Source organism: Ovis aries, chromosome 7 (genome assembly GCF_016772045.2).
Source record: "Ovis aries strain OAR_USU_Benz2616 breed Rambouillet chromosome 7, ARS-UI_Ramb_v3.0, whole genome shotgun sequence".
Lineage (NCBI taxonomy): Eukaryota > Metazoa > Chordata > Mammalia > Artiodactyla > Bovidae > Ovis > Ovis aries.
In genome coordinates, this window is record NC_056060.1 from 34,882,084 (window position 1) to 34,903,927 (window position 21,844).

The 21,844-nt window shown below is 37.4% G+C and overlaps 2 protein-coding genes across 6 annotated transcripts in view; both read right to left on the minus strand.

The window, feature by feature from the left end:
• Positions 1 to 3,923: 3,923 nt before the first annotated feature.
• EXD1 (exonuclease 3'-5' domain containing 1) overlaps positions 3,924 to 21,844 on the minus strand; it is a 40,758-nt gene continuing 22,837 nt past the window's right edge. For all 5 annotated transcript variants that reach the window (XM_060419063.1, XM_060419065.1, XM_060419062.1 and 2 more), the window contains 5 exons: positions 16,928 to 17,032; positions 16,771 to 16,851; positions 14,333 to 14,476; positions 13,000 to 13,191; positions 3,924 to 5,405 (listed from right to left, as the gene is read on the minus strand). In XM_060419063.1, the coding sequence (XP_060275046.1) occupies positions 4,746 to 5,405; positions 13,000 to 13,191; positions 14,333 to 14,476; positions 16,771 to 16,851; positions 16,928 to 17,032 (1,182 nt within the window). In that variant the 3' untranslated portion in view covers positions 3,924 to 4,745. The remainder of the gene's footprint in view (positions 5,406 to 12,999; positions 13,192 to 14,332; positions 14,477 to 16,770; positions 16,852 to 16,927; positions 17,033 to 21,844) is intronic.
• LOC114108769 (large ribosomal subunit protein eL19-like) lies at positions 8,297 to 8,967 on the minus strand. The gene has a single exon (XM_042253001.2). It carries the CDS (start codon positions 8,959 to 8,961, stop codon positions 8,374 to 8,376), a length of 588 nt encoding a protein of 195 aa, XP_042108935.1. The 5' UTR covers positions 8,962 to 8,967; the 3' UTR covers positions 8,297 to 8,373.

Genomic DNA, 21,844 nt, shown 5'->3' on the forward strand with positions numbered 1-21,844 from the left:
AGAATTTGGGAATAATTTACATCTTAACAGTACTGAGCCTTCAGTGGTATTTTCCATTTATTTATGTCTTCTTTAATTTCTCTCAGAAGTATCTTGTAGTTTTCAATACACATCTTGCATATGTTTTATTAAAGGTATTCTTAAAGGTATCATGTTTTTGTACATGATTGTAAATGGTATTTTTAAAATTTCAGTTACTAATTGACCATTGCCAGTTTTTTTATACTCATATTCTTTTTTATATTGGCAGTGTACCTTGTAATATTACTAAATTCACTTATGGATTCTAGTAGCATTTTGTACATTTCTTAGGATTTTATGTGCACATGATCATGTCTTGCAAAAATAAATTTTACCATTAAAATTTCTAATCTATAAGCTTTTTCTTGCCATATTCCACTAGTTAATACTTACAGTACAATTTTAAATTGAACTAGTGAAAGCAAATGTCCTTTCTTGTTCTCCATTATATGGGGAATGCATTCAGACTTTCATCACTGTAAGTGTGATGTTAGTTTCTCCCCCAATTTTAAAAAATGTGCTAAAGCATATATAAAATTTACCATCTCATTCATTTTTATATGTACTGTTCACTGATATTAAGTACATTCATATTGTTGTGCAACCATCACAACCATCAATCTCCATAAATCTTTTCAAATTGCAAAACTGAAACTCTATAGCCTTTAAATAATAACCTAATGTCTTCCTTCCCCCAGCCCCAGAAACCACCATTCTACTTTGTCACTATCATTTTGATTACTCTAGACACTTCATAGTTACTTTTTGTGACTGGCTTATTTTATTGACCATAATGTTCTCAAGTTTTATCCATGTCATAGAACATTGCAGAATTTCCTTCCCTTTTAAGGCTGAATAATATTTCATAATATGTATATTCCACATTTTGCTTATCCACTCATCTGTTGATGGACACTTAGGTTCACCTTTTGGCTATGTACATAATGCTGCTATGAACATGTGAAACAAATATCTCTTCAAGACTCTGTTTTCAGTTCTTTTGGGTATACATCCAGAAGTGAAATTGCTGGATGATATGGTAAATATGTTTTTAACTTTTTAAGCAACCACCATGCTATTTTCTACAGTAGCCACTGTTTTATACCACCATCAGTGGTGTACAAGAGTTCCAATTTGTCCACAACCTTGCAAACACTTTCTGTTTTTTTCATAGTAGCCATCCTAGTGGGTGTGAGATGGTATCTCACTGTAGTTCTGATTTGCATTTCTCTAATGATTAGTGATGTTGAGCATTTTTTCATGTACCTGTTGGCATTTTGTATGTCTTCTTTGGAGGAATGTCTATTCAAGCTTGTTGTCCGTTTTTAAATCATTTTTGTTGTTGTTGAATTTCAGGATTTCTCTACATATTTTGGCTTTGATTCCCTTATCAGATACATGCTATATATATATAACTACATACTATATATACATACATACATACTATATATATACATATACATACATATATATATATATAAAACTATGCAGGGGGGGAAACCTAAGTATAAACACTTATATTAACAAAAATATTACCTGCTTTTTCAGTGTGGTTAGAAAAATGAATATTTTTTTCTTCAGTTCAGTCGCTCATTCATGTCTGACTCTTTGCGATCCCATGGACTGCAGCACGCCAGGCTTCCCTGTCTATCACCAACTCCCAGAGCTTGCTTAAACTCATGTCCATTGAGTTAGTGATGCCATCTGACTAAATTTAGGGGAAGCTAAATTTTTTCTTAGTTTCCCATTTTCCAAATTCTATTTAACAGCACATGAATTTTAAAATGAAACATGCTTAAAATGTTGGTTTAAAAAAATAACTAAAATGTTGGTTGTTAGGATTATAAAATGGAAAAATACTTGATATAAAAACACAATAAATGTATTTATGGTATGGTTATGACTGTGTGTGTAGAGATAGAGAATGAGACAAAAAATTGACAGAAAAGTACCAAAATGTTAGGCAGGGTTGTTTAATATGGGATGATTGTTGAGTACTTTTTTTCTCTTTATTTTCTAAATTTTCTGTAAGGTGTTTATTGATGTTACCTTTATAATAGATGCATTTTTATAAGTATACCAGGATAATCATCCTTAGGTCTCCAAGTTTCCACTAGGTCTTATCTTGGCTTTCTGCTGAGACTTGCCTCATGTCAAAACAATGATAGGCCTATATATAGTGCATTAAAATTCTATTGTGTAATATTAGGATTTACCAAGCCCATAGCCAGATCCCAGGCAAAGCTGCTGCAATGATTTTTCACACTATAGTTGAAAGAACATTGAATGGACCAAGAAGCAAGAAACATTGTTTCTATTCTCAGAGCAGGATCCTTCTTCAGGGAACTCATTCAATTCTGCTTCCTAATTCCTAAGCCAAAAGGATAGATTGCTTGTAAGACTCTCTAACTGCAGATCATATACTGAAAGGTCAGCTCAGAAAGGTGAGATCTGAGTAGGACAGATGTAGAAACTTGGTGCAGAATGAAGCAAGACTCCAAGAGAGTCTGGGAAAGCACACAGTATGGTTTATGAATTCTCACCTAGAAAAATACTGAGTAAGAACTCAATGAGTTGGGTCAAGAGCCAAAGATTTCCCAAAATTCCGAGCAAACTTTAGACATCTGAGTAATGGCACAGAGCATTGACAACAGGGCTTGAATCACCCAAGAATTCTTGTACATTCTTTTCAGGAAGGGACAGAGTTTCATGGTAGGATCTGACCACATGGAATTTAAGTAGGGACTCTGGGCTAGAATGGAGAAATGTATGGTGAAAAATGCAGTTCCAGTTATATAAGTGTTTCACTAAGAAAATACTACACTGAAACCCAAAAGTTTCCTTTAGTTCTGGGAGTCAAAGTACTTCTCAAAAGAGCGCTGTCCATTAGAATTTGTTGAAATGATGGAAATGTTCTGTATTTGTGATATTCAATACAGCTACCCAGGTAGCTCCTGATTATATGAAACTATTGAGTAGCAAGTAGTAGCCACTGGGTTTATGGAAACATATAGCAAGTGCAACTGAATTTTTATTTCATTTAATCAATTTAATTTAATTTTAAATGTAAATAGCCACATATAGCTAGCGGCTACCATATTGAGCAGTACAGCAAAGGTCCAACAGAATCCTGTTGTTCTTTACAGTCATAGAACATAAATAATGAAAAAATTCTTTTTTTAGATATGAAGAACATGACATTTTTCTTTGTAGCCTGTATACAAACATGTATAAATGTCATGTTTGGTATGGTTCCATAAGGTGCTAAATCAGTTCTACATATTTCACAAAAATCCATGCCCTTCCCAGAGTAAACCTAGATGAACCACTTTCTGGGATCAACCTGAAAATGCATTCATCCAAGATGAACCAGAAATCACCTTTGCTCCAAATGAGCTTCTAAACTATGGACAAAGTGAGACATAGCACCCACAAGGCTGAGTTGACAGCTCTTAGGCCTGCCTTCATCTTAAGCTCAGGCCAGATCTGGGCTCTGGGGTTTGGAAGGCACAGCAGGATGTTCTTTCAGTGGTACTCACAACAGAATCAATGAGCACAGACAAGGATGTTCCTAACTGAAGACCGTCTCTACGTTTTCCCTAAGTGCAATAAATAATAGAGGGCTGTATAGCAGTCAAATTAGCAAATTTCTAGGGAATTCCCTGGTGAACCAATAGATAGGGCTAGGCACTTTCACTGTTGGAGCCCCGATTCGATCCCTGGTCAAGGGACCAGAATTCTACAAGCTGTGTAGTGTGGACAAAAAAAAAAAAAAAAAAAAAAAGAGAGAAAAAAGATTTCTACCTCAGATTCTAGACTTAGAAATGCAGAAACATTCCAATTTATTCCTGCTGCTGCTGCTGCTGCTACCCTGACACAATGAAGAAAAGTGAGAGATAACCTAATGCCAAAACAGGTTTATTGCTTATTATACACAAAAGAATGTGAGCAACTTGCAAGTATTCAACATAAAAAGACTCAGGACAACTTGCCTTGTTTTCACCCTAAGAAAGCATACCATGTCCAGGCAAACAGAGTGCAATCAAAACTTCAAGTTTACATAATAGACATACTTTAAAGAAGTCCCTGCTTTTCAGGGAAAAGGAGAAAATTGTCTAAAAGTAAATGAAATGAAAAGAAACTAGAATAGTTATACTGATTCCTGTAGTAACATTAACTATTGTTTGTCTATAACATAAGACAGACTGAAAATTTAAATTGAAAAATAAAGTTGGATTTTTCAGCTTTATTGAAGTATACCTGATAAACTTACTTATTAGTATTTTTAAAAGGAAAAAAGTTCTGATAAACTTGTTGAGTATCATTTTTTTTAAACTTTTGGCTAAGAGTTTTATCAACCCCCTTCAAACCAAAAAATACAACAAAAAATTTTAAAGTATAGGTTCTTCCAGACACTAAGTCCAAAATTTTTCCCTTCTTCAAATCTTTTAAACCCAAATTATGAGAAATAATTTAGTCTGGCCACAGGGAACATTTCTACAGAATGACATAATCAGAAAATCTACTTCTTCCATTATTTAACTTATTCATTCCTATCCTAATCAAATTCCAGGAATACAGAAAGTAAGAGGATGCAATTTTCCCTAAAGGCTGTGACTGAGGCAAAACTGAATTTACAACATGAGAAACTTAAGCACTGAGGAAGGCCCTGATGACAGAGGAAATAAACCACCTTAATGGCCTCAAAAACAAATTGCAGATCTCTAAGGCAGATTGGGAGAATCTGGATTTAACCAGGAATCAGTCTTTTCCGAAGCTGGGCAGGGAGGAAGTGTGGGAAGCACAGCTTTTCTAAAAGGATGAAAAATGTCACTTGGAGACACTCTGGTTTCCTGAGGAAGGGAAGGAGACACTGAAACATCTTGTTTTGTACCTTTTAGATCTTCCTTGTTTTCCGCCATCAATAACTGTTCTATCTCCTCTTTCAAAGATAAACTTGTCTGAAACTCTTGTTTAGGTATCTTGAGATGGTTTTTTTGAGTTATTCTCTGGTCTTTAACCCCCTCTGACTCAGGATAATTTAGGTTGTAACTGGAATCCTCGCTGGCATCTTCCTTTGTGGGAAGTAGATATTGAGGCTCTACTGTGGTTTGTTTACTCTCAGATTCTTCTTTCAGTAAATTTACATCCTCATGAGATGTAATATTTGGGGCTTTATCTTGTGTAGAATTTTTACAAAGTAAGAAACCTCGTACCTTTCCCTCTTTCCCTGCTGTCTCTGTCACCGATTTCTTTGGATGTAGTACTGTCCTTATTAGGAGTCCCTGAGCATTTACTCTATATTCTTTTGCCGCTCGCTCTCTGCGCTGCTTCTGGAAGTCCTGGAGTTGAAGCAGTTCCTCCGGGAGCTCCATACATGTAGGCTAAGAAAGAAAATTAACACAAGTCTACTATAACTAAACTTCTAAACATAGCCCTTAAAATCACTTCTACTGAACAATATTTGGCAAGCAAGCATCTATTCAAATGTGTTCTTATGGCACCCTCTAGTGTCTTCAACTATAGTAGTATTATTTTTTGAGTAATTTAAATATGTTGAATCCAGTTTTGTATGTTATGCATGTGTGTATACATAAAGATTATATGAAAAAAGTAAGGGTCCATTCCAATCTTGCCCCAACTGCCTTAGCAGGTATACCCTGTAAAAAGCAGCTGCTTGTGAACCTCCCAGACAGTCTTTGCATATTTGATTTCTTACTAAATATCTTTTCATTGGATTTCATTTTTCAATTTTTGTTTTCCTCCAACTTTTTATTTTGATAACTCTAAAAATATTTTATACAAATGGCAATATTATATTTTTTCCATCTTGATTTTTCCAACTAAGAAAATCTGTCTTAAGAGATTTTTCCATGTTGGCAATTTTAATGGCTGTATGGATATACCATAATTTGTTTAACCAAACTGTTATGGATGGATATTTGGGTTGTTTCCAGTATCTTGTCATCACATAAATGCTACAATAAAGGATATATTAAGAAAATGTGCTCTCTGTTATGAGACAATTTTTCCCAGGTTGCTTGCCCTTTGACTTTGTTCACAGTATTTTCACTATACAAAATTTTTGAAGTCAAATTTATTTATCTTTTTTGAATTCTGAGTATTTCTGTTGTGTAGAAAAGCATTCTCTCCAACAATTCAATAGCAAAAACATAATTAATTTAAAAGTGAGCAAAGGACTTGAATAGACAATTTTCCAAAGAAGATATTTAGATGAATAACAGGTACATGAAAAGGTGCTCAATATCACTATTCATCAGGGAAATGAAATCAAAACCACAATGAGATATTATTATTAACATTTCTTAAGATGCCTATTATCAAAAATACAGAAAACAAGTATTGGTGAGAATGTGGAACAAAGGGAACTCTCATACACTGCTGAGAGGAATGTAAACTGGCACAGCTACTATGGGAAGCAGTATGGAGGTTTCTCAAAAAATTAAAAATAGAACTATTATATGGTTCAGCAATCCTATGTCTGGGTATATATTTGAAGGATTATGAAAATAGGACCGCAAAGAGACAGGTACATTCCTTGTTTACTGTGTCATTATTAACAATGGTCAAGAAATGTAAACAACCTGTGGCTATCAACAGACAAATGAATAAAGATGTGGTGTATATATACACACACAATAGAATATTATCCAGCCATTAAAAAGAAGGAAGTCCTGCCATTTGCAATAATATATTTGAACCTGGAGGGTTATGCTAAGTGAAATAAGCCAGAGAGATAAAGACAAATGATGCATGTAATCACTGATAGATGAAACCTTAAAAAAAAAAAAAAGCACCAAACATGTTACTTCTTAAAAACAGAAAATAAAATGGTGGTTCCCAGGTGTTGAAGGAAAGGGAAATGGGAAGATGTAAGTCAGAGAGTAAAAACTTTCAGTTTTAAGAAGAATAAGTTCTGGGGATCTAATGTACAGCATAGTTACTATAGTTAATACTTGAAAGTTGCTGACAGTATACGTTAAACATTCTCAGCACACACATAGAAAAAAGGTAGCCATGAGGTGATAGATGTGTTAATTATTTTAATCTTGGTAATGATTCCACAATGTATATTGTATCATAATGATGTACACTTTCAGTTTAGTTCAGTTCAGTCCCTCAGTCGTGTCCGACTCTTTGCGACCCCATAGACCACAGCACGCCAGGCCTCCCTGTCTATCACCAACTCCCAGAGTTTACTCAAACTCATGTCCATTGAGTCAGTGATGCCATTCAACCATCTCATCCTCTGTCGTGCCCTTCTCCTCCTGCCTTCAATCTTTCCATCATCAGGGTCTTTTCAAATGAGTCAGCTCTTCACATCAGGTGGCCAAAGTATTAGAATTTAGCTTCAACATCAGTCCTTCCAATGAATATTCAGGACTGATTTCCTTTAGGATGGACTGGTTGGATCTCCTTGCAGTCCAAGGGACTCTCAAGAGTCTTCTCCAACACCACAGTTCAAAAGCGTCAATTATTTGGTGCTCAGCTATATTTATAGTCCAACTCTCACATCCATATATGACTACTGGAAAAACCATAGCTTCGACTAGACGGACCTTTGTTGGCAAAGTAATGTCTCTGCTTTTTAATATGCTATCTAGGTTGGTCATAACTTTTCTTCCAAGGAGTAAGCGTCTTTTAATTTCATGACTGCAGTCACCATCTGCAGTGATTTTGGAGCCCCTGAAAATAAAGTCTGCCACTGTTTCCACTGTTTCCTCACCTATTTGCCATGTTCTTAGTTTTCTGAATGTTGAGCTTTAAGCCAACTTTTTCACTCTCATCTTCCACTTTCATCAAGAGGCTCTTTAGTTCTTCACCTTCTGCCATTGATGTACTATGCATATAAGTTAAATAAGCAGGGTGACAATAGATAGCCTTGATGTACTCCTTTTCCTATTTGAAACCAGTCTGTTGTTCCATGTCCAGTTCTAACTGTTGCTTCCTGACCTGCATTCAGATTTCTCAAGAGTCAGGTCAGGTGGTCTGGTATTCCCTCTTTCAGAGGGAATTTTCTTTCAGAATTTTCCAGTTTGTGGTCATCCACACAAAAGCTTTGGCAAAATCAATAAAGCAGAAATATATGTTTTTTCTGGAACTCTTTTGCTTTTTCAATGATCCAGCAGATGTTGGCAATTTGACCTCTGGTTCCTCTGCCTTTTCTAAAACCAGCTTGAACATCTGGAAGTTCACAGTTCACATATTGTTGAAGCCTGGCTTGGAGAATTTTTTTTTTTTTTTTTTAGGCAGATAAAGGCTTGTCTTTTATTGAATGAGTGATCTATGCAATTGCCGAGGCCACTATGTACAGAGAAGAGGGGGAGAACTTTATTTCTTGGTCTCTTCCTCCTTGGACAGAGTCTTGATGATTTCCTCCTTCTTGGCCTGGAGCCGCTCTTCACGGCGCTTGCGCGCTTCCTTGGTCTTAGACCTGCGGGCCTCAGCCTGGTCCGCCAGAAGCTTCTTGCGAGCCTTGTCTGCCTTCAGCTTGTGGATATGTTCCATGAGAATCCGCTTGTTTTTGAACACGTTACCCTTCACCTTCAGGTACAGGCTGTGATACATGTGGCGGTCAATCTTCTTAGATTCACGGTATCGTCTGAGCAGCCGGCGCAGAATTCTCATCCTCCTCATCCACGTTACCTTCTCGGGCATTCGAGCATTGGCAGTACCTTTTCGCTTACCTATACCCATATGCCTGCCCTTCCGGCGAGCCAAGGTGTTTTTCCGGCATCGAGCCCAGGAATGGACAGTCACAGGCTTCCGGATGATCAGCCCATCTTTGATCAGCTTCCGGATCTGCTGGCGGGAGTTGGCATTGGTGATTTCATTGGTCTCATTGGGGTCCAACCAGACCTTCTTGCCACAGCGAAGGACACTGGAGGCAAGCCTCTTCTGAAGCCTGAGCATACTCATGGCCGCGGCGCAGTGGCCTGGCTTGGAGAATTTTGAGCATTACTTTAATAGCATGTGAGATGAGTCCAACTGTGCGGTAGTTTGAGCATTCTTTAGCATTGCCTTTCTTTGGGACTGGAATGAAAACTGACCTTTTCCAGTCCTGTGGCCACTGCTGAGTTTTCCAAATTTGCTGGCATATTGAGTGCAGCACTTTCACAGCATCATCTTTCAGGATTTGAAATAGCTCTACTGGAATTCCATCGCCTCCACTAGCTTTGTTCATGGTGATGCTTCCCATAAGGCCCACTTGACTTCACATTCCAGGATGTCTGGCTCTAGGTGAGTGATCACACCATTGTGATCATCTGGGTCATGAAGATTTTTTTTGTAAGTTCTTCTGTGCATTCTTGCCACCTCTTCTTAATATATTCTGGTTCTGTTAGGTCCATACAATTTCTGTCCTTTATTGTGCCCATCTTTGCATGAAATGTTTCCTTGTATCTCTAATTTTCTTGAAGAGACCTCTACTCTTTCCCATTCTATTGTTTTCCTCTATTTGTTTGCACTGATCACTGAGGAAGGCTTTCTTATCTCTCCTTGCTATTCTTTAGAACTCTGCATTTAAATGGGTATATCTTTCCTTTTCTCCTTTGCTTTTTACTTTTCTTCTTTTCACAGCTATTTGTGTAAGGCCTCCTCAGAGAGCCATTTTGCTTTCTTGCATTTCTTTTTCTTGGGGATGGTCTTCATCCCTGTCTCCTGTACAATGTCACGAACCTCCATCCATAGTTCTTCAGGCACTCTGTCTATCAGATCTAGTCCCTTGAATCTATTTGTCACTTCCACTGTATAATTGTAAGGGATTTGATTTAGATCATATCTGAATGGTCTAGTGGTTTTCCCCATTTTCTTCAATTTAAGTCTGAATTTGGCAATAAGGAGTTCATGATCTGAGCCACAGTCAGCTCCTGGTCTTATTTCTGCTGACTGTATAGAGCTTCTCCATCTTTGGCTGCAAAGAATATAATCAATCTGATTTCGGTATTGCCCATCTGGTGATGTCTATGTGTAGAGTCTTCTCTTGTGTTTTTAAAAGAAGGTGTTTGCTATGACCAGTGCATTTTGGCAAAACTCTATTAGCCTTTGTCCTGCTTCATTCTGTACTCCAAGGCCAAATTTATCTGTTACTCCAGGTGTTTCTTGACTTCCTACTCTTGCATTCCAGTCCCCTATAATGAAAAGGACATCTTTTTCTAGAAGGACATCTAGTTCTAGAAGGTCTTGTAGGTCTTCATATAATTGTTCAACTTCAGTTTCTTCAGCATTACTGGTTGGGGGATAGACTTAGATTAATATGATATTGAGTGGCTTGGTTTGGAAACGAACAGAGATCATTCTGTTGTTTTTGAGATTGCATCCAAGTACTGCATTTCGGACTCTTTTGTTGACTTTAAGTATAAATAATTTTGTCAACTCTTCCTCGATAAAGTTGGTGAAGACATTTTCCTACTGTGAGATAATTTTCTTTTAATATTTTTTGCCAATAATTTCATGATTCCATTTTTTATATAAATACTTGATCTATGGCATTTACTGCAGCAAAAGATGTAACAATACAACTCTGATTCTCCTTCCACAATGGTTAGTCAACTGTCTAAAGCCATTTACTAAATAATCTTTTTCTCACTAGAAATTCTACCTTTATCCCAATCATTACTGATATATATGAGATCTATGTTGGGGTTCTCTCCTCTCTTCCACTGATCTGCCTATACATGTATCACTGACATTTAACGTAGACATATAATATGTTTTAATATCTGACAGGACTATTCTTCTTTATGCTTATCTATCCCTATAAACATTATAATCACAGTTTACCAAAATAATTAGTTTTAATATTTTTCCTGGAATAAAGTTAAATTTAAAAGTTAATTCAGGAATAATTGATAGGCAAAAATATTTAATGTCCCCACACATTTAAATCCTCTTTTACACCATTCAGTAATACTTTAACATTTTTTTCATCTCTATATAATCTATTTTTTGTTACAATTATAAATGAAGGTTTTTCTCCCATTATATTCTCTAGCTGTATAAATGGGTATAGGAAAGCTATTAATTTTATATTATATTTATACCCTTTACTAAATTGCCTTTTTGTTTGTGGCAGTCTTTTCCAGTCGATTCTCTTTAGTATTCGAATGTATCATGAGCAAGTCATAATTCTTGTTCCTCATGTTCAGTTTTTATAGCTCATTTTTTTTCCTAATCCCACTGGCTAATAGCTTCAGAAACTACTAAAGTAGTGGTTATAGTCACCAATTTTGTATTTTTCTTAATATTAATGTTCCTAATCAAATATTATATAGTCTTCTTATTTGAGATATGTTTTATCATGTTAAAAGTATCTATTCCAACTTTAGTCAACAATGTACATAGAAAATTATCAAATTTTTTCAGCAAATAACAGTGAGAGTAAAATATTAAAAAGATAAAAAACTGTCCTTTACAGTGATAAATGAAAAACATTAAAATTCTCCAATCAAACTAACTATACAAGGACTTTCATGTTGTTCTTTTCGTGTTAAACAGTGAGAGCAAAATACATAAAAGTTGCAAAATAACCTTCTCAGCATTTATGAGATAATCATAAGACATTCTTGGCCCTAGTGAAATACTGAATTTAACATAATATAGTCTCTCGGTCATGTCCAACTCTTTGTGACCCCATGGACTGTAGCCTGCCAGCCTTCTCTGTCCATCGGGATTCTCCAGGCAAGAATACTGGAATGGGTTGCCATGCCTTCCTCCAGAGGATCTTCCCAACTCAGGTATCAAACCCAGGTCTTCCGCATTGCAAGCAGATTCTTTACCGTCTGAGCCACTGAGGAAGCCCATAGTATTTTCTATCAATTACTAAATATTATGAACATAATATTAAAGCATGCTTGTAACTATAATCCAGAGACATATTAATAAAATAGAAAAGTATAGGGTTTCCATGGTGGCTCAGTGGTAAAGAACCCACCTGCCAATGCAGGAGACATGAGTTCTATCCCTGATCCAGGAAGATTCCACATGTGACAGGGTAACTAGACCTGTGCACTACTATTACTGAGCCTGTGCTCTAGAGCCCAGGAACCCACAACTACTGAGCCCATGTGCCATAACTACTGAAGCTCATGTACCCTAGAATGTGTGTTCCACAACAAGAGAAGCCACAACAAGAAGTCCAGATACCACAATGAAGAGTAGCTGTTCTTCTCCGTAAGTAAAGGAAAGCCTGTGCAGCAACAAAGATCCAGGACAGCCAAAATAAAATAAGTATTTGTAAAAATAAAAAAGCGTAATACATCGAATGGAGTTTGTATCAAAAATGCTATTGTTTTATTTAGGACTTTGCATCAATATTCCTAAATAAGAATGGTTTAAAGCAGCAGCCTGTGAACTTTTTATGTAAGGAGTCAAATAGCAAATATTATAGGCTTTGTAAGCCACAAACATGGCTTCTGAACACTTTTTTTAACAATCCTTTAAGACTCTACAAATCATTTTTAGCTTGTGAGCTGTATAAAAATGGGCAAGATTTGGCCTTAAAGCAATAGTCTATCAACAATATAAGTTTTCTTATATTGTGCTGGGTTCATAAAAATAACTAATGAAATATTAAATTTATCCTTTCCTTGAAAGATATATTTACTGAAAATATAATTTAATATTGTGAAAAAGTTTTTACAATATTTAACAAAGGAGTTAGGACTTCCAGCACATCAACTTTTAGTTTGATTGAAATGCACGTCACCAGGTGTATCATATGAAATAAGTGTCAGTGATCATAAAAATATATATATGTATTTATACATATATAAATACATATATATATATATGGTTTAAAAAAAAAAGTGCTCAAGTAGCTGTATTAAGCCCTTCAAGAATATTTATCATCAAGTCTGCTGAAAAAAATCTGGTGCAGCTGTGAAGAGTGGGTATCACTGTGACCCCTCCATGAGAAAGCAGAAGTCTTGAAAACAAAGCAACCGAGTGGGTACCTACCTCCATGCCTCCCAGTCGGTCTGCAGACCCTTCTCGATAGGTGTTTAGGTATCCGTCCACCAGGGTAGTTAGGTCAGACATCATTTCATCCAAGAGTACCAAGCGAAGGGGGAGCAGGTAGGTAGCTTCCAAAGCCAAAATTTTCAGCAAAGAAGGTGAAAGAGGTCGTGTAAACCATAGTTCTGGGTTTTTCTAGAGATATCAAAACAATTTTCTCAGAATCTTAAACAAAACTTTAAAGAATGGTTTGTTTAAGTGTTGCTTAACTTAAATCACCATTATGGTCATTTTCTTCAGTTATTACCTTCTAATTTCACACTATGGGTAGCCTTCTGAGAATATACACACATACACAAACATACTGTGTATACACAAAAAAATCTGTATACATTTGAGTGTGAGTATGTAATAGGGGAAAGATGTCGGGGAGAGAGGGGAGGGAGGGAATAAGGTGGATAGGGGGAGAGCGAGGGCTTGAGAGAGAGATCAGGGCTTCTCATGCAAAACTGGAAGCAGCAGGACTGATTATATGGCCAAAACTGCAGCCAGTATGATTATGACTTAAGTTTACATGCAAGGCTGTTAGAAGCTGAAGAAAATCTATCTAACTTTGGGAGAAGTAGTTGGCATGATTTTTGTTCCAATGCCTTAATTCAAATTCCCAATAAAATCCCCTCTTATCCAACTTGAAAATTTATTTTCCTGTGGTCATGTATGGATGTGAGAGTTAGACTGTGAAGAAGGCTGAGTGCCAAAGAATTGATGCTTTTGAACTGTGGTGTTGGAGAAGACTCTTGAGAGTCCCTTGGACTGCAAGGAGATCCAACCAGTTCATTCTGAAGGAGATCAGCCCTGGGATTTCTTTGGAAGGAATGATACTAAAGCTGAAACTCCAGTACTTTGGCCACCTCATGCGAAGAGTTGACTCATTGGAAAAGACTCTGATGCTGGGAGGGATTGGGGGCAGGAGGAGAAGGGGACGACAGAGGATGAGATGGCTGGATGGCATCACCGACTCGATGGATGTGAGTCTGAGTGAACTCCGGGAGATGGTGATGGACAGGGAGGACTGGCATGCTACAATTCATGGGGTCGCAAAGATCGGACACAACGGAGCAACTGAACTGAACTGAACTGAACTAACCAACAAATCTGGATGCTGGGTTTTTCCCACTTGACACCACAAACTGCTCCCATTTGAAACAACCAAGATTTTGGCAATGTCCATATGCTTTTCATAGAAGCTGTCATATTTCTATATAAAATGCTAATAATCCCACTCACAAAACACTTGAAAATATTAATGTCATATGAGACATACTTTAATACTCACTTGAATCCATTTTTGTCTCACTTCCAGAAAGGAGAGATGTTTAGGGGCTATTTTAAGGTGTCTGATTAAACTTTCCTGTAAAGTACTAATGCAGTTTGGAAGAAAGCCTCCCGTTTCCACGGAAAATTGAAGGACATCTGCTACCTGTGGCATTCAAAAAGAACAAACAGACCAATCCATAAAATATATTACAGAGAGCTATCTCATGACAGAAATATATTTGGAGAAATGTCTTTAAATACCATTTTTCCCAAGGACTCATGTGACAGACAATGCCATCAGAAAATTTTAAGTTGTTAGGTTAACTTATTCTGAGAAATTAGAAAAGAAAAAGGACCAATTTTAATGTGTCCCTATTTTCTCTTCCACTTCTTTTATTTGCCTGCATTATGGTTATTTATTACTCTTTGGTGCCTTCAATGAATGGGGAAAGGAAAATAAAATTAAAGGCTCACTTCTATTATTAGCAACTATGGTAAAGTTTTGGTAAGGAAAGCTAATAAAATTAAGAATTATAATCATTATTTATCTGTGTATGGTATGCTAAATAATGGCCCCTGAAGATATCCACATCCTAATTTCTAGACCTGTGAATATTATCATAAATGGCAAAATGGACTTTGCATCTGTGATTAGTTAAGGATACTGAGATAGGGAGATGAACTTGAATTATCTGGGTGGGCCCTAAACATAATCACAAATGTTCTTATAAGATGAGGCAGAGGGAGATTTTATTACAGTCAGAGGAGAAGGTGATGTGATGATGAAAGAAGATTTGAGTGATATACTTGGAAGATGGAAGGAGTCACAAGCCAAAGTACAGGTGAAAGCTGAAAAGGCAAGAAACAGACTGTTCTCTCAGAGCCTCCAGAAGAAACCAGCCCTGAGGACACTTTGACTTTCACCTGGTGAAAATGATTTCAGATGTCTGACCTCCAGAACTATAGGAGAGTAAATTTATGTTTTAAGCCACAAAATTTATGGTGATTAGTTACAATAGCAACAGAAAATTAATACACTGTGTTAAAGGAAGACAAATTGAAATAATTCTGAATTCCTGCTTCTTGCACTATGAAAATCTGAAAAGAAAAATATGGAAAGACATGCCAGGGATTTCCTGGTGGTCCAGTGGTTAAGACTTCGTCTTCCAATGCAGGGGATGAGGGTTTAATCCCCGGTTGGGGAGCTAAGATCCCACATGCCTCATGACCAAAAAAAAAAAACCACCCCAAAACAGAAAATAAAAGCAATATTGTAACAAATCCAATAAAGACTTTTAAAAATAATTTAAAAAAAAGACATGACAATTTCTTCATTAGACAATATATATGGGCTCTAATCAAGAAGCTGAATGGCCTCAAGAAAATGATAAGCAATTTTTTTACATTCTGGAGTTAGAAAAGAAGCAATCCCTATACAGTGAATGCTCTTGAAAGAAGACCCACAGGTCCTCTGGCACAAAGTTCATTATAAGCACATAAATAAAGAGCAAACTTCAACCACATACAATAACATAAAATTGAACTTTTAGGAATTTCTGTTTAAAAATAATTGGCTAACTCATTTTTTAACCCCCCTCAAAGGTTCTAGGTTTATATATTCAAGATCTTCTTTTCATGGCATTAATCTAGAAGATTAGAAGAACTTAAAGAATACATAATGAAAATTAGTAGTTTTATGGCTCTCATAGACAAATCAGAAACCCAGATCAGCTCTAAATCTAGTATAGTCTAGGAATTTCTCTAGGTCCTTTATACCAGAGAAAAATCACTTATCTTCAGGCTATTTGGGGCCAGAATAGGCGTTGGGGGCACATCTAGGACAACCTACATCCCTGACCTAGAAGCCCATTAGCCATTAGCCTTAACTGACACCCGGTGGCTTAGATGGTAAAGAATCTGCCTGCAATGCAGGAGACCCAGGTTCAATCCCTGGGATGGGAAGATCCCCTGGAGAAGGGAATGGCTACCCACTCCAGTATTCTTGCCTTGAGAATTCCATGGACAGAGGAGACCGACAGGCTACAGCTCATGGGGTTGCAAAGAATTGGACACAGCTGAGCAACTGTCACTTTAACTGATACATGTGTGGTAAAGGCATAGACATGACTGTTCACCTCACAGTAAGAGTCCATGTCAGATTTCCAAATAACCCCCAAATTGTTCGAGTTTCTGAATGTTATAGAGCTTAGAGCTTGCTTCTTACTTGAAAAATTCTGGAGCAAAATGAAGGGGGAAAAACCCTAAATATTTACAAATAACTTTTCTGCAGTGCTTCTACAGTTCACCAAATGTTCTCACATATTGTACAAACATATTACAGGAAAGTGGGCAGGAATGAGGCACACACAAAAAGACTTCAACCATTCATCAGACAACGCTTATTTTCTACAGAAACCATACGTACAATGGATTGATTTAGAGTTTCCCTGTGTGTACCTGGGTGTCAAAGACATTATTCAGCAAAATTCCATACTGATGAGAGAGGCAATCAGAAAGCCAACGACAATCATGAATAACCTAAGGAATCAGAAGACAGAGTTATTAGAACCTTGTTATCACTCTTATTAGCAGATAAATCAGCTAACACACGCACCTTCAAAATTCTCTTGTCTTCTAATACCATCTGAAGTCCATTGTTGAAAGCGCGACTTCCCAGAAGGAAAATGTCAAACAAGTAAACCCGGCTATTTGTGGCCACCTGCAATAGACCATCCAGACACATATTGTAAGACAGAACTAGGGAAGAGGAAGACATGAAAGAAAGGGTCAAGAAAGACCTGAAAGTAATATTTAACATCCATATTTTTAAAGTAAACAATACACACTCATTGACTTTTAGGGAAATAGGTTTAAATTTATCTTAAGTTAAAGAAAAAAACCCACACTGGGATCAACAAGTCCACATTGCCTTTTTTTTTCACACTGCTATATTTAAAATGGATAACAAACAAGGTCCTATTGCATAGCACAGGGAACTCTGCTCAATATTATATGGCAGCCTGGATGGGAGGGGAGTCTGGGAAGGAATGGAAACGTATATGTAGGAGAGTCCCTTTGCTGTGCACCTGAAAATATAACATTGTTAATCAGCTACACTCCAATATAAAATAAAAAAGTTTTTTAAAAACCCACAAATACACTCTCTCTGTGATCTTTCAAAAGAAAGAAAAGGACAAGTTGGCGGTTTGGCCTTTAGCTTTTTTCTTTTTTAATGTTTTATGTTTCACCTGTGGCATCCTAATATTCCAGAATTATAGGTTTAAGGGGAACTAACAGTATTTAATTCTCAATAACACAAAATGCTATTTGTCTGAATTCCATAACATGCATGGTCATGTTAGGTGTTACATAAAATTACTCAGAAGATCCTTGTCCTCTAGCAGTTTAAAACAGGCTGGCACAAATGGTAGGATGTGAAATACTGTCACTTTGATCAATTTTATACAATTTTAAGAATTATAGGTTGTTTCTGATCATAAAAGTCACAAAGGTTATATGGTTGTATAATGTACTGAGTCAAAGAATAAAGGTAAGAACAGATCCAAATAGGGCTTGAGAGCCAGTTATGAGACAGGTGGATGGCATCTTTGTAATTTCAGGAGCTACTGTTGGTACAGTTACAATTACCAGGCCAACCAGGCACCCATTCTCAAATCTTTCATGTTGTTGCTAGAATGTGACACCTGAAATAGTCAATCTCTGCTCTTTCTCTACCTCTTTAATTATAAAAATTGAATAGACACATTATAGAAGCTTGGAAAATAATTCTTTGCTAGACTGTAAACTCTGTGAGAGAAGAGATTATGTCCACCTCACTACTCGTAACTGAAGCAACAACTAGAACAGAGCCAGGCCCATGGACGACTGTTGTCCATCTTTTCAGTGAGTCAGTGCATCATGCAGTACAACATTCCCTTCCTTTTTTTCATATAAAAATGTACATGACTCTAATAATATGCATTCAGATCTATACCCTGCTTTTTTCTCTCATAAACTTTCAGACATTTTTCTATACTATATTTTTCAACTTTTGGCAGCCACATAAGATCTATCAAATATACTGTATTACTTCCTACTGTTAATTATTTAAGTGGCTTCTGACTTTTCATCACTATAAATGCTGCCAAGATGAACAGGTTCACACAGAATTTTTTCTCCATATTTTGAATTACTTAGGATAGATTCCCAGAAACAAACCTGAGAAGTGTGCCAAATGATTAAAAAAAAAAACAAAAAAACCTTTTGACTCTAAACAAGTATTTGCTACCTTCACCTTAGGACACAATGTTATATCTGAAAATATTTGACCACAGATGAAAGTTAAACATTTAAATAATTTAAAGAAAAGCAGTGGGAAATACTGACAGAAAGAATGCAGATTAGGAAAAACAGAACAAAGAAAGAAACACAAAATGAAAATAAAGATTTAGGAACTGAAGGTGCCAGATACTAAGAAAAGTGAGGAGCTAGAAATAAGGCGATAGGCTGAAGGTCTGTATAAGTTAAGTCTCTGAGTTATCCCTTTCCATTCCCATGGAGGACAGAAGATATGTTCTCTGGATAAATCCAACAAGAGAGGCTCTAGGGTTGGGAACATAAGATATAGAAGAGGGCAGGGGGTTGGTAATGGAGTCAGAAATGAGTCTGCACACTGAATTCTGAGCCTCCAGGCCTCTTCCCTTGTAGCTTCCAGCTTGACATCACCAGCTGGCATTGGAACAAGAGGATTGAGGGTTCCAGGGAAGATGGCTTCAAGACAAAAATGCAGGCCAGGTTATCAGAATAAACGTAAGCCTGTGAAAAACTATACTGAGGGGAAAATATGGGAAGGCTTAGCCACAAATGAAAGGAAAACAAAGCTAGTAAGATGGCAATTATCAATTCTATGAAAAACAAAAAGTTGGGCAAGAAAAGAATAATCTTACTGGCTCAACAAGGAGCAATGGTTACACAGTCATAATCACATACAGCCTGAATCCTGTCTTAATCAAAAATTGGGATATAAATCCCCCCACCCCAAAAAAAAACACCCCACCAGAAACACTACTTTAAAAAGACACACAACCCAATATTCAAAGCAGCATTATTTACAATAGGTTATTACCTGGAAATAACCTAAGTGTTCATCAACAGGTGAAAGGAAAAAGAAGTGGTAGGAGACACACACACACACAATGGAATACCACTCAGTTATAAAAGAGAACACACTTTTGTCATTCACAGCAACATGGATGGACCTGGAAGGCATTACCAGACACAGAAAGAGAAATACTATAGGATATCACTTATATGTGGAATCTGAAAAATACAACAAACCAGTGAATATAACAAAAAAAGAAGTCAACTCAGAGAGAACAAACTAGTAGGGGAATACAGGGGTAGGGGAGCAGGAGGTACAAACTATTGGGTGTAATACAGGCTCAAGAACATATTGTACAACATGGGGAATACAGCCAACAATTTTGTAATAACTGTAACTGGACAGTAACCTTTAAAAATTATATAAAAATATGGGTTTCTCTGGTGGCTCAGTGGTAAAGAATTCACCTGCCAATATAGGAGACACAGGTTCAATCCCTGATCCAGGAAGATCCCACACACTGAGGAGCAACTAAGACTGTGCACCACAATTATTGAGCCCGTACTCTAGAGTTCGGGGGCTGCAACTACTTAGCCCACTTGCCCTAAAGCCCAGGCTCCATAAGAAGAGAAACCACCACAGTAAAAAAAAGCCTGTGCACCACAGCTAGAGAGTAGTCCCTGCTTGCCACAACTGAAGAAAAGCCCATGCGGCAATGAGGTCCCAGTACTCCCAATTAAATAAATTAATCAAATTATTTTTAAAAAATCAGTTGTATTCTTATAAAAAGTTATATAAAAATAAAAATTCTTAAAAATTGGGATATAGCTACATTGGTAGGTTCTACGGAATGTGGGTGTGATAGCAAAATCTTTATTTAGTATAATAAAAGTTAATAATTTGTAAAACTAATTAATAAAGAGAACAATGACCAATTATTAGAAAAAGGAAAACAGAAATATTTCAATATGTTAAAAGGCACTGCCTCTGTATTTTATGTGTCTGGTGCCCTGGTTTTTGAGGCTGCTACCAGAGGATGCCCCTTGATGGCATGGCTCTCGTGCTGGGGTGGCTTGTATTTGTAGGTCCTACAGGACTGTGGCAACTGGAGGGACAGTTCTTGGCAGGCTCCCACAACCCCCGCACAGGGCACTACACAGACAGTGGACTGGGGCACATGCTCCAGTCTTTCTGTGAAGGAGAACTCTTTGCTTGTCCTGGAGCTTCAGCCTGAGGGCCAGGTTCCAGGGTTGGTACACTTCAGTGGCCTATGGAGCTACTCTCAAGGAACATAAGCTTTGGACTCCATCTCGACGCTTTCCCTCACTCCAGTTTGCCGATGTCACCCAGAAGAGTGCCTAATACACTCATCTAGAACCCTGATTTCTGTAACTGCCATGTAGGGGACATCTCCAGATTTCCCAGCTCTACTGGCCAGCAAGGTTTATGCTTGTGGTCCCATCAGTTCAGTTCAGTTGCTCAGTTGTGTCTGACTCTTTGAGACTCCATGAACCGCAGCACACCAGGTCTCCCTGTCCATCACCAACTCCCAGAGTCCACCCAAACCCATGTCCATTGAGTCGGTGATGCCATCCAACCATCTCATCCTCTGTCATGCCCTTCTCCTCCTGACCTCAATCTTTCCCAGCATCAGGGTCTTTTCAAATGAGTCAGCTCTTCACATCAGGTGGCCAAAGTATTGGAGTTTCAGCTTCAGAATCAATCCCTCCAATGAACACCTAGGACTGCTCTCTTTTAGGATGGACTGGTTGGATCTCCTTGCAGTCCAAGGGACTCTCAAGAGTCTTCTCCAACACCACAGTTCAAAAGCATCAATTCTTCGGCTCTCGGTATTTTTTTATAGTCCAACTCTCACAACCATATACGACTACTGGAAAAGCCATAGCCTTGACTAGACGGACCTTTGTTGACAAAGCAATGTCTCTGCTTTTTAATATGCTGTCTATGTTTGTCATAACTTTTCTTCCAAGGAGTAAGCGTCTTTTTATTTCATGGCTGCCGTCACCATCTGCAGTGATTTTGGAGCCCCCCAAAATAAAGTCAGCCACTGTTTCCACTGTTTCCCCATCTATTTGCCTTGAAGTGATGGGACCAGATGCCATGATCTTAGTTTTCTGAATGTTGAGCTTTAAGCCAACTTTTTCACTCTCCTCTTTCACTTTCATCAAGAGGCTCTTTAGTTCTTTTTCACTTTCTGCCATAAGAGTGGTGTCATCTGCATATCTTAGGTTATTGATATTTCTCCCAGCAATCTTGATTCCAGCTTGTGCTTTATCCAGCCCAGCGTTTCTCATGATGTGGTCCCATAGGACTGTATATATTTGCATACTTTAAAAAGCTGATAGCTAAGGGTTTCGCTTCCAGTCACTCTGAGTCTATGTGCTGAGATCATCTCCATGGGGACACTGA